At 41.4% G+C, this 19,522-nt stretch overlaps 1 protein-coding gene across 1 annotated transcript in view; it reads left to right on the top strand.

Annotated features, from left to right (window-relative positions):
* The window catches only part of megf11 (multiple EGF-like-domains 11), a 346,912-nt gene that overhangs the window by 98,037 nt on the left and 229,353 nt on the right, over nucleotides 1-19,522 (top strand). Inside the window, exons 4-5 of the mRNA XM_052040236.1 lie at nucleotides 4,589-4,690; nucleotides 5,748-5,848. Coding sequence (XP_051896196.1) covers nucleotides 4,589-4,690; nucleotides 5,748-5,848 — 203 coding nt within the window. The remainder of the gene's footprint in view (nucleotides 1-4,588; nucleotides 4,691-5,747; nucleotides 5,849-19,522) is intronic.

The raw sequence follows: 19,522 nt of genomic DNA, 5'->3' as shown, positions 1-19,522 counted from the left end.
TCCGTGATATGCTGAGCTGTGTCCACAACTCTTTGCAGTATCTTGTGGTCTTGGGCAGTGCAGTTGTCATACCAAGCTGTGATGCATCCAGATAGGATGCTTTCTATGGTGTATTGATAAAAATTGGTGAGTGTACCTCCATAAATAAAGAGGAGGTTCTTGATGACTTGGTGGGCTTAAAGTTGGATGAATCTCTGGGGCTGGATGAGATTTATTCCAGGTTGCAATGAGAGGGAAGGGAAGAGTTTGTGGGACCCTGGTTGAGATTTTTAAATCTTTGATTGTCACAAGTGAGGTACCAGATAAGATAAGATAAGATCTTTATTAGTCACATGTACAACGAAACACACAGTGAAATGCATCTTTGCGTAGAGTGTTCTGGGGGCAGCCCACAAGTGTCGCCACGCTTCCGGCACCAACATAGCATGCCCACAACTTCCTAACCCATACGTCTTTGGAGTGTGGGAGGAAACTGGAGCACCTGGAGGAAACCCACGCAGTCACAGGGAGAACGTACAGACTCCTTACAGACAGTGGCAGGAATTGAACCTGGGTCGCTGGCGTTGTAATAGTGTTAGGCTAACCGCTACACTACCGTTCCTGTGAGGACAGCAAACATGGTCCCCCATTTCAAGAAGGCTGCAGGCTGGATCATGGGAAGTTATTGGAAACAATTCTGAGGAACAGGGTCACTTGGAAAGGCAGAAACTAATCAGAGACTACCAGCATGGCTTTGTCAAGGGCACATTTTGTCTGATCAAGCTGAATGAATTCTTTGAAGAGGCCACAAGATTTATTGACGAGGGCAGTGCAGTAGCTGTGGTTTACCTGCACTTCAGTAAGGACTTTTTACAAAGTCCCAAGCAATCTGCTGGAGGAACTCAGCAGGTCGAGCAGTATCTGTGGAACGAAAGGAATTGTCGACCTTTCAGGTCAAAACCCTGCATCTCCCAAAGTCCCACTTGGGAGATTGGTCCAAAAGTTTAGAGACATGGGATCCAGGGCAAGTTGGTAAATTGGATCCAAAATTATCTTGGTGATAGGAGATTGAGGGTGAAAGTAGAAGGTTGCTTTTGTGATTGGATGCCTGTTTTCGTTTGTAATATATGTGAATGATTTGGATGTGGATGTGGATGTAGGAGGCATGATCAATCAGTTTGCAGATGACATGAAGACTGGTAGAACTGTTGACAGTGTGGAGATTAGTTTTAGGCTACAGGGTGATATCGATGTAAAAGTGAAATTGCAGGTGGAGTTTAATCCAGGTTAATGTGACATGATGCATTTTGGGAGTACCAATGCACCTTCAACATACTACATGAATGGTAGGGTCCTGGGGAGTATGAAGGAACAAAGGAATCTTGGTGTGCAAGTCTAAAGATCATTGAAGGTGCCAGAGCAAGTAAATAATGTGGTTAAAAAGGCATATGGCATACTGGCCTCCATTAGTCAGGGCACTGAATACAACAACAAGGTGGTTAGGCTCCAACACACACAAAATGCTGGAGGAACTCAGCAGTCAGGCAGAATCTATGGAGGGAAATGAACAGTCGATGTTTAGGGCCGAGACCCTTCATCAAGACTGGAAAGGAAGAGGGCAGAAGCCAGAATAAAAGGGTAGAGGGAGGAGGAGGAGCACGAATTGGCAAGTGATATGTGAGTCCAGGTGAAAGGGGAAGGTAGGTATGTGGGGGCTATCACCTGCCAGCTCGTGCTCCTCTGCCTCCCCCACTCAGGGTAAAGTGCTAAATTGGGGGGAAGGCAGTTGCTGGGGGAAGTAGATAGGGAGTAGCTGTTATTGGGTAAGTTCACATCTGACATGTGGGAGTTGTTTGAAGGCCAGCTGGTCAGAACTCAGGACCAACAGGTTCCTGTGAGGAAGACAAAGAAGGAGGACAAGGTTCGGGAACCTTGGATGACGAGATGTTGTAAATTCCATCAAAAAGGAAAAGGAAAAATGTATAAGTTTTAGGAAGCTGAAATGGGACGGGGTCCTTGAGGAATATAAATGAAGCAGGAAAGGACTTAATATCCTTGGTGAGTAGGATTAAGGAAAATTCCAAGATATTTTATAAATACATTAAAAACAAGTGGGTAACTAGGGAGGGAGTAGAATAAAAGAGCGAATTTATGCAAGGAGCCAGACGAAGTGGTTGAGATACTAAATGAGTCCTTTGCTCTGGTATTCACCAAGGAGAAGGAATGGGGGAAAGTGAAATCAGGGAGGGATATGCTAATATTCTAGGGCATGTTGATATCAAGAAGGAGGAGGTATTGGGTCTTTTGAAGAACATTAAGGTGGATATATCCCCAGGGCTGATGGGATCTATCCCAGGTTATTGAGAGAGGCAACAGGGGAGATTTCTGGGACCTTGATAGAAATCGCTGTATTCTCTTTAGCCACAGGCAAGGTCCCGGAGGATTGGAGAATAGCCAATGTTTTTCCTTTGTTAAGTTAGACAATAGGGACAAACCAGGAAATTATAGACTGGTAAGACTTACTTCAGTGGTAGGAAATTATTGGAGAGTATTCTTTGGGGTAGGATTTAAACACATCTAGAAAAGCATGGACATATTGGGGATAGTCAACATGTTGAGGGAAGTCATGTCTTAAAAACGATTGAGTTCTTTTGAAGAGGTGACAAAGATGATTGATGAAGGTAGGGCAGTGAATGTTGTATACATGGACTTAAATAAAGCTTTCGACAAGGTCCATCGTGGTAGGCTGATTCAGAAAATTAAGGCACGTGGTATCCATGGGGACTTGGTAGATTAGATTCAAAGTTAGCTTGGTCATAGGACAGAGGGTAGTGGTAGAGGGGTGTTAATCTGACTGGAGCACTGTGACCAGTGGTGTTCTGCAGGGATCGGTGCTGGGACCTCTGTTGTTTGTGATATATATAAATGATTTGGACAAAAATGAATGTGGCCTGATCAGTAAGTTTGTAGGCAACACAAAATTGATGGAGTTACAAATAATAAGGAAGGTTGTCAAAGGATTCAGCAGGATATAAACCAGTTGGAAACATGGTAGAGAAATGGTAGATGGAGTTTAACTGGTTAAATCTGAGGTGTTGCATTTTGTGAGGTCATTTGTAAGAGAGAAGTATATATTAAATGTGTACGGGACCCCAAGGAGCATTGATGTACAGAGGGATCTTGGGATACAAGTCCACGGCTCCCTGAACATGACAATACAAGTAGATAGGGTGGTAAAGAAGTGTACAGTATATTTACCTTTATTAGTCAGCATTGAGTATAAAAGTTAGGGAGGATGTGGAGGCTTTAGAGAGGGTGCAAAAGAGGTTCGTCAGGATGTTGCCTGGATTAAAGTGTATTAGCTGTAAGGAAAGGTTGGACAAACTTAGATTGTTTCCTCTGGAGCATTGGAGGCTGAGGGGTGACGATAGAAGTATATAAAATTATGAGAGGTATAGATAGGGTAGATAGTCAGAATCTTTTTTTCGGTATGGAAATGTCAAATACTAGAGGAAAAATACTAGGGGGAACGTTTAAAAGAGAAGTGCAAGGCAAGATCTTCCACAAGGAGTGGTAGGTGCCTGGAATGCTCTGTCAGGAGAGGTGGTTGAAGCAGATATGACAGCAACATTTAAGAGGCATTTAGACAGGCACATGAACAGGCAGGGAATAGAGGGATATAGACCATGTGCAGGTAGATGGGATTGGTTTAAATTGGCATCATGGTAGGCACAGAGATTGTGGGCAGAAGGTCCTGTTCCTATGCTGTACTGTTCTGTGTTCTATCATGTATTTTTTCATGTTTCTCCATCAATATGTCCATGGAGTAACTCACATTCCCATTTCTGACAGTAAGTTTGAGTCCTTGCCCTTCATTCTCAGCAGGGAATATCCATAGAAACATTGGGAAATATGGTTGGTATTGGAGGAAAACCATGAGAACTAGGGCTGTAATTTTGTGGTAGGCCTTTCAAGTGGGGAAAGTTTCACATCATGAGGGCACATTTACAAATTTACAAATTTGACTCTTGATTGTAGAATTCTTAGGTGTAATCAGGCATTTAACTGGCCAGATAAGATCAATTACAATGACTGAGTGACTTCAGAGCAAGTTTCTTCTCATCATGTTTTAATGAGTCGGTTACAATTAAGCATTGGCTGGTTCTTAAAGGTTTTTTCCTCCTCTTGACCATGAGTGAAGATGCACACAGCACATAACAAAACATTCAAAATTATAGCACAATGAGTAATCAGAAAACAAAATAAGCAAACACTATATTGAGATGTGACCTGAGAACTTGCATTGATGGAACAATATTTAAAATGTAACTAATTTCTATTTTTATGTATTGACAACAAATTCCTGATTTATGGATGGTTGCCTATAATATTTGAAGTAAATTATATTTTAATATTTCCATAAATTTCAAAACTTGTATATATGTTCTTTTTGGTAGAAAGTGATGTGTAAATGAAAACAATTGCTATTCATACTTTTAGAAGATTAGTAACTGGCCTTGTAGTCATTATATAAGATTGTATTTTCTTTTCAGTTCTCATTATCAGATGACTTGAGCATTAAAATTATTTACTGTGTTTTGTTTTTCAGTTATGCTGTCACAGTTCAGGAATCCTATGCCCATCCCTTTGACCAGGTCTACTATACTAGATGCACTGATATTCTTAATTGGTTTAAATGTACCAGACACAGGTTGGTTTGAAATAGGGTAAACATTAATTATAAAGATCAAAGATTAATATTTCTGAAGTAATTTAGTTGTTTACCAATGTACTTCTTGTTATTGACAGCTATTGTGGTGTTTGATGCTGATCTTGAATCTTTAAATAATGCCATAGCATATAATTCTTAAAAATTAGTGCATGCATGAGAATGGCCCAAGGTAGTAATCTCATCAGTTAGTTCAGGTCATGGTCATAAATCAGGAGAGGATTGTCATGATATCATCTATATCTCTTGATAAATTTACTTAATAAAAGTTCAAAGATAATTGTTGATTTCAACAAGCTATCAAAAACTCTGAACCATTTTGAACTATGTAATTTCTGCATTATAACGATTAACTTTATCAAGAAATTACAGGCTTTATATGTAGATACACTCCTATAGCCACCTCAAAACAAATGATATAACTTAATTATTATCTGTCTATTGATTTGTTTCCCAGTACCCCCTTCTGAATAAATTTCACAATACAATAATAGCAATTTCCTAGCATCATAGATTGGAAAATGCTTTCACTGTCAGGAATCTTTAATTTCTGGGCCTGATCCAGTTTCGGTATGTGTCATCTAATTGTTTACCATTTTGGACTTCTGGCAATTGTGAATTGTTGGAAACTTACAGGGGAATATAAAGAGAGTCAGGCCTACCATACATCCATATACCAACTTTGTGTTAGAAATTGACTTATTGTTGTATTAATTTTCATACTTCCAGATTATTTTGCTTACATTATTAACTAGTTTAACTATTTTAATACTTCAATATACTTCTATTAAATATATAAATAAAAAGATGTGTTAAACAGATGTGATAAGACCTTTCTGTTGATTTACCATAACTGCAGTTTTTACTACAGAACTTTACCAGTGTGAATTGCCCAGTATATTTTAATTCAGTTGTTAGAATCTTCAAAAACAATATATTTATTTGTGAATATTATAATATCTATTTACAGAAATCTATTCTGTGTGAGTTACGTAAATCTTTAAATGCCAAAAATTTCACAAGTAAATATTTCCTACAGAATCAGCTACAAAACAGCTTATCGTCGAGGCCTAAGGACAATGTACAGAAGAAGATCACAGTGCTGCCCTGGATACTATGAAAGTGAAGATTTTTGTGTCCGTAAGTGTTGACTTTTAATTAAATGTACAGTGCTGGACTGTTCATCACTTGACCTACATTTTGTTTCTTTCCCTAATGGGAGGATATTTGCAATGTTGTCCATCATGAGAAGTCCACATTCCAACAGTCCTGTAGTTCAGCAGTTTACAAGATGTCAATCAATATTTTTTTGAAATTGTTCTGAGGGTCTGTTGAAACAGTTTGCTTTGCTCAGTCATTTTTTGTGATCAAATTTTTAACCGTAACCAGACTTTCACACAGGAGTTCAAGTGATGTATTTTAATAATTAGCATAATCTCAATGTACCTATATCAATCAGCTGTTTAGAGACATGTTGGAGTATTCAGATAGTCACAGAAAGATCTTACAATGTAATTCCCACAGTTGGGCCTTCATGTGTAGAAATCTTTATGAAGGAATCGCTGGCCACATGCTGATGATTATCAGAAATACATTGTATGCAAAGATCCACTAGTAGTCTGAGACCTCAGTAGATTTGCCCTACTGTGATAGCTTGGATCTGTTGGTAGTTACACCTATCTTTGATTCAGGCCATTGTGAGTTTGAGATCTAAATTGACAATTATTATTCAGTACTGGAATATCTTTTTGGAGATTGGCCATTTTGGAGCAGCCATTGTCAGGAGTGGTGGTGTTTGCGTTCTTAAGTGCAATGTTTGAGGAATAAGTGCTGAGGCTTTGGCTTGTGAGGCTTTGGCGAAAGGAGACCGAGCAGAGGAAGGAAACAGGTGAGGTCTAGTAAGTCCTTTTTAACTTTACTATTTAGAATGAGTGCAGTTGGGATGTCAGTTAGGGCAGTGGTATGCTCCTTATGTAGGATGTAAGAGATCAGGGAAACTCCCAGTGTCCCTGAGGACTAGACCTGTGGGAAGTGCGTCCAGTTACAGCTCCTGACTGACCGCATTAAGGAAATGGAGCTGGAGTTAGACATTCTTAGGATCTTCCGGGATGCTGAGTGAATCACAGACAAGAGCTTTAGTGAGGTGATCATGTGCAGACTGCAGAGAGTTGGGTGACTGCCTGGAGAGGTAAGGGGAAGAGACAGACAGGGCAGGGACCCCTGTGGCCATTCCCCTCAGCAACAAGTATGTCCCTTTGGATACTGCTCAGGGTGGTGGGGGGGGGGGGAGCGGAGTGTGGAAATGACCTTTCTGGACACAGCAGCAGTAGCCAGGTTGGTGGCACTGAGACCAGCTCTGAGGATCAGCGAGAAGGGAGAAGTCAGGCAGAGCAGTAGTGATAGGAGACTCGATAGTTAAGGGGGACAGACGGGAGATTCTGTGGCCGCAAAAGAGACGCCAGAATGGTGTGTTGCCTCCTGGGTACCAGGGTCAAGGACGTTTCAGACTGGCTGAAAAACATTCTCAAGGGAGAGGGTGAGCATCAAGAGGTTGTGGTGCATGTTGGTACCAACGACAGAAGTAGAAAGAGGGATGAGGTCCTGCGCAGTGAATATAGGGAGTTAGGAGAAAATCTAAAAAGCAAGACCTCAAGAGTAGTAATCTCTGGATTACTCCCAGTGCCACGTGCTAGTGAGGATAGAAATAGAAAGATAGCTCATATGAATGCATGGCTGAAGAGCTGGTGCAGGGGGCAGGAATTCAAGTTCTTGGATTGTTAGGATCTCTTCTGGGGTAGGGGTGACCTGTAAAAGAGAGACAGATTGCACCTGAACTGGAGGAGGACCTGTATCCTGGTTGGGAGATTTGCTCGTGCTACTCGGGAGGGTTTAAACTAGAGTGGCAGGGGTTGGGGCTCTGAGAAGTAGAATGGCTGATGAGAAATCAGGGAGTAATACTGTAGCCAATGAGAGCAAGCTTAGTCGTCGGGATTGACAGGAGTACAGTAAAGAGAGGGGAAAGACCATTGATTTAAACTGCATTTATTTCAATGCTAGAGGCTTAACAGATGAGGCGGATGAACTCAGGGCGTGGATTGGCTCTGGGGACTGGGATAATATAGCCCTAACAGAAAAATGTCTGAATGTTCCAGGACACAGGTGCTACAGGGGTGACAAAGGTGCAGATAAGAGAGGAAGGGGCGTCGCCTTCTTGATGAAAGTAGACATAACAACAGTCCTTAGAGAGGATATTCTTGAGGGACCATCCAGTGAGGCTATATGGGTAGAACTTAGAAACAAGAAGGAGATGGTCACTCTGATGGGATTGTATTATAGGCCCCAAGTAGTCAGCGGGAATTGGAGGAGCAGCTACGTAGAGAGATTGTAGCTAGCTGTAAACATAACAGGGTAGTATTGGTGGGAGATTTTAACTTACCTAATATTGACATAGTGTAAAAGGCTTGGACGGAGTGGAATTTGTGAAATGTGTCTAAGAAAGCTTCCTTTATCAAAATATAGAGGGAGCTACTAGATAGGGTGCAACACTGGACCTCTTCCTGGGGAATGAGATAGGACAAATGGCGGAAGTAGCTGTCAGCAAGCAGTTTGGCTCCAGTGACTATAATTTTATTAGTTTTAAAATAGATACGGAGAAGGATATGACCGGTCCATAGGTTAAAGTCCTGAAATGGGGCAGAGCAAATTTTGGAGCCATTAGGCAGGATCTTGTAGAGGCTGATTGGGTGAGATTGTTTGTGGGGAAAGGAGCATCTGCCAAGTGGGAAGCTTGTAAAAGTGTGATGTCAAGAGCTCAGGGCCTGCATGTTCCTGTTAGGGTGAAGGGCAAGGCTGACAGGTCTCAGGAACCCTGGTTGATGAGAGATATTGGGGCTCTGGTTAAGAAAAAGACAGGCATACACTGTGCTTAAGCAATTGGGAACTAGTGAATCTCTTGGATGACTACAAGGATTGTAGGGGTGCGCTTAAGAGAGAAGTTAGGAGGGCAAAAAGAGGATATGAGAGGGATCTGGCAGGCAAGGTGAGGCAAAATCCCAAGAGATTCTATAAGTATATTAAGAGTAAAAGGGTAGCTAGGGAGAGAATAGGTCTGCTTAAAGGTCAGTTTGGCCATCTGTGTGTGAAACGAAAGCAAATGGAAGAGATTTTTAGTGAATATTTCTCTTCAGTTTTTGCTGTGCAGAAAATGATGGAAGCTTAGGAAATTGGGGAAATGAGTGGTGATTACTTGGACCACATACGAATTAACAGGGAGGAGGGTTAGGAGGCCTTAAAGTGCATTAAGGTGGATAAATGCCCAGGGTCTGGCCTGGTGCATTCTCAGACCTTGTGGGAAGCTACAGAAATAATTGTGGATGCCCTTTCTGAGATTTTTGCTTTATCTCTGGCTACGGCTGAGGTTCTGGAGGACTGGAGAGTGGCTAATGTGGTACTATTGTTTAAAAAGGGTAGCAAAAACAAGCCAGGAAACTACAAGCCAGTGACCCTGACATCAGTGGTGGATAAATTGCTGGAGGGGATTCTGAGGGACAGAATCTGCCAACACTTGGAGAGACAGGGTCTGATTCGGGACAGTCAGCATGGCTTTGTGCATGGGAATGCGTGTTTGACAAATCTCTGGGAGTTCTTCAAGGAGGTAACCAAGAGGATAGATGAGGGTAGGGCAATGATATTGTCTGTATGGACTTTAGCAAGGCCTTTGATAAAGTGCCTCGTGGCAGGCTCGTTTGGAAGGTTAGATCACATGGGATCCAGGGGGACATAGCGGATTGGATTCATAATTGGCTCGGTGGTAGGAAGCAGAGGGTGATGGTCGAGGGTTATTTCTTGGACTGGAAGCCTGTGTCTAGTGGTGTGCCACAGGGGTCGATGCTGGGACCTTTGTGTTTGTAATTTACATAAATGATTTGGATGTGAATGTGCAAAGCATAGTTAGTAAGTTTGCAGATGATACTAAAATAGGTGGTGTTGTGATAGTGTAGAAGGTTATGAAAAATTACAGGGGGATCTTGATCTGCTAGGTATGTGGGCTGAGGATTGGCAAATGGTTTTCAATCCAGATAAATGTGAAGTATTTCATTTTGGGAGATCAAAGCAGGGTAGGACATACAGTGAATGGTAGGGTCCTGGGGAGTGTTATGAAACAGAGGGGCCTAGGAGTGCAAGTGCATAGTTCACTGAAAGCAGCATCACAGGTAGACAGGGTGGTGAAGAAGGCTATTGGCACACTGGGCAATGAGTATAGGAGTGGGGAAGTTATGTTGCAGTTATATAGGACATTGATGAGGCCGCACTTGGAGCATTGTGTACAGTTTTGGTCATAGGAAAGATGTTATTAAACTAGAAAGAGTGCAGAGAAGATTTACCACTATTTCTGGCAGCTCATTCCAGGTACATCCTTTGTATGAAGAAGTCCTTTGTATTGAAATCTCTCGCCTCTGATCTTAAACCTACTCGCTGTTTTGTTTTTAGCACCCCATCCCTGGGAAAAAGACTCTGTGCTTTCACTCTGTTTATGCCCCTTATGATTTTATATACCTTTATCAGGTCACCCCCCAATCTCCTACGCTCCAGGAAATAAAGTCCTAGTCTACTCAACCTCTCTTTGTAACTCAGACCCCCAGGCAACCTCAGTCCAGGCAACATCCTGGTAAATCTTTTCTGCACTTTCTAGTTTAATAATATCTTTCCTATGACCAAAACTGTACACAATGCTCTAACCACATTTGAAAGCCGTCTAGATAAGTACATGGATAGGAGACGTTTAGAGGGCTATAGGCCAAATGTGGGCAGATGGGACTAGCTCACCGGGCAACACAGTCAGCATGGACAAGTTGGGCCAAAGGGCCTATTCCATGCTGTAGAACTATTTGACTCTATCTTATGGACATGACATTCACCTATGGCTTTGCATCATTAAGGGGAGGGAGTTCTCCTGGCATCTAATCAACATTATTTTCTGCTTGTGAGAACTAAATTTGGCTTTAATTAGGTCCAGTAGATTAGTCGACAAGTCAACTACTCTTGTAGCTGGGCATTTGAAACTTCTGTTTCAGGCAGTAACCCTCTTAATGTGGAAATACTGATTTTATGAGGTACATGAGTTCTTAATGGGATTTTATATCAAAACTGCATAATATTCCTTTGACCTCCCTCCCCACCCCCAGTAATAATTTGGGATCAGGCTGCTCCTTAACATTACCCCTACACACACCACCAATCCATCTGTGGTCCATAATTGTGCTGAACATCTGGACTTAACTTGTTTGTAAACCTCTGGTCTGCCTCCTTTAGGGTTAGGATTCATTTGATGGGTTCTCATTAGATTAACAGCTGTATTTAAATGTCACGGCAAGGCTGACACCAGCTTGGATCTAATCATTGCTGGAGCAGGTGGGCTGCAGCTGCTCTTTGTTGTTTAGCTGTCCACCTCTGGCCCGTGCAATAACGGCGACTACAATCTAGAAGTAATTAGTTGGATGTGAAATATTTTGATATTTCATGAGGATATATACAGTGGAGTTTAAATTAACAAGCAACTGACTTACCAGTGTGTGGGCTTATTCTGTGAGGTTTCAAAGGACTGCAGTCAGTTTAAAAAGCCAGTGCTTCCAGGCTTAAAAGCCTACCCCCGGAGAATACAATAGGAATGTATTCACTACTATAAGAGCATGCTAACTACAGTTAGAACAGTAATGGTCTATTAATTACGGTTGTGCAATAGTGCATTAAGTTAAAGAGCATTAAGTGTATGTTAAAACTGATAATTCATTTCAAGCACATCATTGTACCCAAGCAAATCATACTGCAGTATAAATATGACTGTAAATGAAAATATGTGGTTTTCAACATTGAGAAACTTGGTCTGCTTGAGATGTTGGAAAAAGACACCATTGAAATAACTTGCAAACAGAAACATAACTGTGTACTTTAAACAAGGTAAGTATTGTGCAAAACATTTGATGGCTTTTACTGTGGTTTAAAGTATTTTGCTTTCTCCATATTTTTGAATTATTCTTGCTGGCACTCATATCCATCACTCTGAATTATTGTGAGTCAACTGGAACATTTCTTATTTTAAAGAAGAAAGGGAGTGTTTTGTGCTCCTATCCTAGAACTTCAGTCCATTAATCTACCATAATGAGAAGAATTAGGGACAAACTAAAAAATATAGAGATCAGGATAGAAACGGTGTGACGGCCATTGAGAGGGCTAATGGAGGCAGGAAGAATTAAAGACAATTTGAGGATGGTGATGGAAAAATGTCTTTTAATGGCAATAATCATAAAAATATAAATTAGCAAATTATAATTGTTGAAAATTAGTCATTAATAAATTATATTGGCGCTTAAATGCATTAACCAAAGATGAATTGTGTTTGGTTTTACCATTCTTTTGAAACTAAATTTATATTAATGCAGAATTCTCTGCAGGGATATTAACACTGGAAATGCAGTAGCTTGATTGAACCACACGTTTGTCATATAGATGCCACTTAATTATGTTTGCAGTTAAAAGAGATTGTTGCTCACAGTACTCAATACCTGTATTAACCTTTTGATCCCAATCACATCAAAACATTCAATAGCTTCTAGATTTTTACAAATTCCTCTGCCATTTCATGATGCAATTTGGTCAGTCAAGTGAAGTAAGTATTTAAGGCAGAGCTTGGGTTTTAGCCAAGTACTGGTTTAAGATGCATTTGCCTGTCAGCTTAATCTACTACTTCTTTTCTTAAAAAGAAACAGTATCTTATGAGGATTTACTTTGTGGAATACTACATTCAACTTTCTGTATTGTAGAGAATTCTGGGACAGATATAAAAACTATTGTTTCTTAATCTGTTTATATATAGTCAAATGATTTTATTGCAGTTCTAACAAGCAGCAAAGGTTTGAGTAAGAAGAATACAGGGAAGCTTTGCACTTTATTCAGAACATCAGCTAAACCATAATTGCTTCTGAACATCATTACTAAATTTAGGTGGTCTTGTGTTGTAACTTATAATGCAATACAGAAATTATCCTAAATAGTACTGGCTTCCATTACAGAAAATGAAGTTTTAAAATTGAATTAGTTTTTCATCTGTTCAGTTTAAAGAACTGGATGCTTAGATAAAAACAAACTGCTGGAGGAACTCAGCGGGTCAGACAGCATATGTGGTGGCAAAGGGATGGTTGACGTTTTGGGTCATTATCTTGCAGCAGGACTGAGAGTGTAGAGGGAAGGTAGCCAGTATAAAGAAGTGAGGGAAAGGAGTAAGGGAGGTGCAGCAAACAAAATGCTGGGTGAACTCAGTGGGTCAGGCAGCATCTGTGGAGGGAAATGCCTTGGATCGAAACCCTTCATCTGGATGACAGAAGAAAGGTGCCCGGGGAAGGGGTGGAGCAAGAGCTGGCAAGCAATCGGTGGATCCAGGTGAGGAGGGCAGATTGAGGAGGGAAGGGTGGAGGTAGCGACAAAGACTGGGAGGTGATAGGGGGAGGCAACAATGGGCTGCTGATGATGGAATCTGATAGGAAAGGAAGGCGGAGCATGGAACCAAGTGAGGGAGGTGGGTTGGCAGATGGGAATAGTAGGGGGATGGGATGCAGTGGGAGGTGTGGGTGATGGGCAGATGGAGTGAGTTGAGGATGGGAAAGAAACAGTTTGATGCGGGGTGGGGTGGGTGTAGGAGGAACTGGGTAGATCAGGAGAAGAGAGAAAAGGGACTGAGGGGGAACAGTTTACTTGAAATTGGAAAATTCAATGTTCATGCTGTTGGGTTGTAGACTACCCAGGCGGAATATGAGGTGCTGTTCCCTAAGTTTGAGTTTATCCTTACCCTCGCAACAGAGGAGGCTGAGGACAGACATGTCAGTGTGGGAATTGGGAGGGGAATTAAAATGGTGGCAACCGGGAGCTCCAGAAGTCCAAGGTGGACAGAGTGCAGGTGCTGGGCAAAGTGGTTGCCGAGTCTGTGCTTGGTCTTAGTGATATAGAGGAGTCCGCATTGAGAGCACCGAATGCAATAATAAGACTGGAGGAGGTGCATGTGAATCTCTGCCTCACCTGAAAGCCTGAAAGGGCTGTTTAGGGCCCTGGATGGTGGTGAGGGAGGAGGTGCAGGGACATGTGTTACACCTCCTACAATTTCAGGGGAAAGTGCCTGAGGGGGGTGGGGGGCACAGGATGAGCGAACCAGGGAGTCATGGAGAGAGTGGGCTCTGCAGAAAGCAGAAAGGGTTGGGGAGAGGAAGGTGTGGCTGGTGGTGGGATGAAGTTGTAGCTGGCGGAAGTGTCAAAGAATGATTTGCTGGATGTGTAGGCTGGTCGAGTGAAGGTAAGGGCCAGGAGAGCTTTATCCCTGTTCTGTCTGGGGGAAAGTGGGGTCAGAGCAGAAGTGCAGAATTAAGGAGATGCAGTTGAGGGCTCCATCAACTACAGTGGGGGGCGAACCCCATTTTCTGAAAAAGAAGAATACCTCAGGTGTCCTGGAGAGGAAGGCCTCATCTTGAGAACAGATGCGGTGGAGACGGAGGAATTGAGAGAAAGGAATGGCGTCCTTACAAGACACAAGGTGCGAGGATATGTAGTCTAGGTAGCTGTGGGAGTTAGCGGGTTTGTAGTAAATGTTGGTGGATAATCTATCTCCTGAGATGAAGATAGAGAGATCAAGAAAGGGAAGAGAGGTGCTGGAAACGGGCCAAGTAAATTTGAGGGCAGGGTGGAAGTTGGTAGTGAAGTTGATGAAATTAATGAGTTCTGCACAGGTGCAGGAGGTAGCACCAATGCAGTCATCAATGTAGTAGAGAAAGAGTCGGGAAGCTGTGCCAGAGTAGAAGAAAGACTGCTCCACGTAGCCAATGAAAATGCAGGTGTAGCTGGGGCCCATGCAAATGCCCATGGTTTCACCTTTGATTTTTAGAAAGTGGCAGGAATCAAAAGAGAAGTTGGTCAGGGTAAGCACAAGTTCTGCCAGACAGGTGTTAATAGAGGGAAATGGGTTGGATCTGTGTTCTAGAAAGAAATGAAGAGTCCTAAGGCCTTCCTGATGGAGGATGGAAGTGTATAGGCACTTGATGTCCCTGGTGAAGATGAGGCTGTGGGGGCCAGTGAATTGAAAGTTGCTAAAATGGTGGAGGACATGCGAGGTGTCCTGGATGTAGATGGGAAGGGACTGGACAAAGGGGGACAACATAGAGTCAAGGTATGAGGAGATAAGTTCAGTGGGGCAAGAGCACGTAGAAACAATAGGCCCATCAGGGCATTCCTGTTTGTGAATCTTGGGTAGGAGATAGAAACTGGCAGTAAGGAGTTGGGGACCTATCAGGTTGGTTGCTGTGGAGGGGAGATCTGAAGTTATGAGATTTGTGATGGTAGGGAGACAGTGGTCTGATAATCACTGCTGGGGTTGTTGTCAAGTGGTAGGTGCAAGGAGGTATCTGAGAGCTGGGAGAAGGTGAGAGATGGGCAGATGGAGCCATGTGGGGATGAGAGAGGGAGGAATTTAGAGGCAGAGGGTGGTGGCTGATAGGTGGAAACAGATAAGAAAAAAGAATAGGCGGATGGATTCAGGTGGGATAAGGAGAGGGGGTAGGTAGATTCAGAGGCTGGAAGGTGATAGGAGGGATGATGGGCAGAAAGAACCAGATGGTGGAGGGGATAGGAAGGGAAGGCCAGGAAAGAAGAAACCTGGGTGGATAGGTGTGTGAGTGATGGGCAGAAGGAAAGGGGAGAGGAGAACAAAGGGAGATAGAACCTGGGTGGACCAGTAGGAGTGGGAAGGATCTAATTTTATTTTTAAAATGCAACTTTTGGAATGTATTTTAGATCTAAAAAGTAGATGTAATCCCTCAGCAACACCACACAAAGGCACAGTTAAAACTGGAATTAGTAGATAGACTTCCTTCAATCACTACTTACAGTACTAATAATTTTTTAAAGCCACATGATTTTAAATTTCTCAGAAGAAGAACAAATTCACAGCTCTGCATAATTGGTAAATAAACATGAATGTTACAATTCTGAAACAGAAAATCCTGCAAGTGAATAGCTGATGTCAGGATTTAAACCAAAGTATGAGGTTCATGTTAGGTGACTTCCTTAGTTACAACTGGCTATTTATTTTGGATCCAAATAATTTATAATTTATACAGTGTATTTGAAAACAGATTTTACAGCTATACTGAAAACCTTGAAAGCACTGCCAAATATGTAAAAGAAAAGACTGTTTTAGAAGGCTCATTTAGAGTAATGACCTAGAAATCTTCAAAAGGCATGCCAACTGTGACATAGGGTGTGCCAGCACTCGTTTTATGCATGGGCTCTAGCTGGAATGTTCTATTGTGCATGAGACCCATGATGTTGTGTGCAACAGACTGAGACATGTATGTACAAATACACAAAGGGAAGGTGATAAGTAGAAGCAGTTGAGAGGGATCAGGGGTGATGCAAGGATGCTGCGTTTATCCAGATGCTGCCATGATATTCTCTGTCTTAATGAAGACTATTTTTAATTTTTTTGAACTTTGACCAAAGTGGGAACAGGTATTGAGATAGCACGTAGTAAATTATACAGCATGCTAGGATTCATAAATGCAGACAAAGAGTACAAGAGCAGGCAAACATGTTTTCCCTTTATAAAACACTGGCTGGCTACAACTGGAACTTTGCATCCAATTCTGTTCATCATACCTTAGAAAGGATGTGAAGATCCTAGAGACGATGCATAAAAGATTTACAAGAATGGTTCCAGGAAACAAGAGGGTTCACAAAAGTGGGTGGTGAAGTCAAGAAAGACCAGCAGTGGGGAGACCAACAAGACCTTGGGGTAGGAGGGAGAAATCACTGGGAAAGAACACTAAAAAAAGTAGCTATATGGACAAAGACGGGCATCTCAGCTTCCCTGGCAGCATTTCAGGTATGCTCATGCTGCTTCAAAATAATGTTGTAAAATGCCTCAACACTCCTCAACTTCAGTCTGCAGGGCCTGTGGCTCATTAGTCCAGCACAACATCACTGTTCAGCCCCTGTGGTCTCCATATACATGATCTAGGATAAGCACCCAATCATGATTACATTTTATCCAACAGAATTCAGTCATGTCACACACAAAAAATTATGTGCTACATGTTAGAATTTTGCTGAGAAATGGCAATTAAATAAATGGTTTCATTTTTGGCTGGCATAGATATTTTGGGCCAAATGGCCTTTTGTGCTGTAAGTTTCTATGTTTCCATGACACATAAGTCTATAGTATTCAAGCATTTGTACATATGGAGCCCATTGATAGTAGAATGCTATGTGATTTGTTCATGTCAACTATAAAAGCTCCTTCCCCAACAAAGCAGACATAGTTAGTTGGAGAGTGAAAGGAGAAAGAGAATTTAGAAATACTGAATATTTTAACATGACGTTTCCGCTCCATGAATGTCTATAATGCATTTGACCCTAATTGAAACAGAAAAGCTAAAGATTTATCAGTCACAGCTATTGTACATTTACTAGGTTTTCTTTATTTATCTGTGAACAGGGGCAAAAAAGAGTAAAAGCAGGTGCTCTTTAGACAGAGTGCCTTGAGACAAATTATAGAAGTCTCTTTGTTGTTATTTCATTCCATCTGATGTGCATTTGGCACATCTACTCTCAATAGTGAATTACTTCGAGATACCAGAGCTATTTCAAAGCATACTATTGAGCACATCCTTTCACCGAGGATGCTGCAACTAAGAGAAAATCAAGATACGCTTTTCAGAAAGATTACATATAAAAACTCTACAGCACAATGACCATAATAGAAGAGTAAATTATAGGCACAAAATTTAAGAAGTATACAGTTGTAAAGAACAGTATCTCTCTTTTTCAATGAAATATTTAGTTTGCTTGCCTGATTATCTAGGACTTTCAGAGCCACACAATGAAGTGGGTGCACAGAAAATATGCAATGGGTTTCTGCCTGTGTTGCAGTGTGATTAGTCAGTAGACAGTATGTAAAGAGGTGTAAATAACTCTAAATCTAATCAGCATCTTCATACTCCTTACAAGTATGTATGTATGTATGAAATTTTACTCAATAACTCCATAATTGAACTATAGATTAAGCCTTTGAAATGTCATGCTGCTCTATTAATTCACTAAGCTGCATAAAATGGAATTATATTTCATGCTAAATTTCTCATATTTCCTTACCATATAGGAGGCAATTTTGGGCCATTGAGTTCATCAGAGCAATCCCATTTCTTTGTAACCTATTCTCCCCATATTCCCATCAACTCCCCTCATTTTATACCACTCTCCTCATTTTATACCACTCATCCACTCAATAGGGGCAGTTTACAGTGGCCAGTTAACCTACCAAACTGTGCATCTTTTGGTATCTGGGATACCCACATGTCACATGGAGAATGTTCCAACTCCACACCGACAGTACTTGAGGTCAAGATTGAACCCAGATCACTGGAACTAGGAGGAAGCGGGTCTACTAACTATATCATGTGCTGCCCTACAACAGGTTAAGTGAGTAGGCAATGATCTGGCAAATGGAATATTAATGCAGCAGACTGCAAGTAAATAATGAGCAAACAATGTAATTAAAAACTATAGTATCTCAGTATCAGCATCATAGTATACTATGAAGGTAGGAGCCTACTAGTGTATTTATAAATCTATTGAACCACAGCAGTTTGCAAGGTTTGGCTGTAAGCATTTTACAGATATACATACATAAATGTGATATCACATATACCCAGGGGGTATCCTATTATTAAAACCATAAATACTATCTATTTGTTCACTGTAATATTTTTATTTCCATCATATACAAACATATATTCAAACTAAGAGCAAGAGTAGGCCAGTTGTCCACTCAAGCCTGCTTCACCATTCAGGGAGATTGTCATTGTAACCTTAACTCCACATTCTTGCCGACTCTCAGTAACCTTTCATTTCCTTACTTATTGAGAATCTATCTACTTTTGTGTTAAAGTATCTAAAGACTCAGTTTCAGCTGTCCTTTGAGGAAGAGAGTGCCAAAGACTAACAGTCTTCTGAGAGAAAGTTTTTCTGCCTCATCTGTCTTAAATGGGTGATATCTTATTTTTAAACGGTAATCCCTTGTTCTAGACTCTTCTGCAAAAGGAAACGAACTCTCCACGTGTACCCTGCCTATGTTTCAGTTGTGTGTCTTTCCACTCATCTGAACTCCAGTAGATACAAAGCTAGCTTTTCTAAATATTCCTTCCAAGACAACCTGTCCATTCCAAGCATTAGTTTAGTAAACATTGGAATGGTTTCAACTGCATTTATGCCCTTTCTTAAATGTCCAATTATGTAAATGGTACATCAGCTAGGGTCTCACCAATGCCCCACATTGCAAGCATAACCTCACTACTTTTGTTTTCAGTTTGTCTCACGATAGAAAACTACATTCTATTAACTTTCCTAATGTTTGCTGTATCTGCATACTAGCCTTTTGTGAACCATGCACTGTGCCACAGAGCTGTGTATCTCAGAGCTCTGTCCCACAGAGCTGTGTATCTCAGAGCTCTGTAGCCTCTCACCACTGAGGTAATATGCTTTGTTACTTTTTGCCTCAAAATAGACAGTTTCACATTTGCCCACAGTATTCTCCATTTGCCGGATCTTTGCCCACTCATTAACTTATCTATTGTAACCTTCTTATGTCACCTTTACAATTACATTTCTACCTATCTTGGTGCCATTAACAAATACAGCAACTGTATATTTGGTGTTTTCCTCCAAATCATTTGTATGAATTGTAAAACGTTTAGGTCCAGCAGCAATCTGTGCAGCACA

Source organism: Pristis pectinata, chromosome 28 (genome assembly GCF_009764475.1).
Source record: "Pristis pectinata isolate sPriPec2 chromosome 28, sPriPec2.1.pri, whole genome shotgun sequence".
NCBI classification, from domain to species: Eukaryota; Metazoa; Chordata; class Chondrichthyes; order Rhinopristiformes; family Pristidae; genus Pristis; species Pristis pectinata.
The sequence above is the reverse complement of the archived record's forward strand: the minus strand, read 5'-3'. Positions and strand labels throughout refer to the sequence as shown.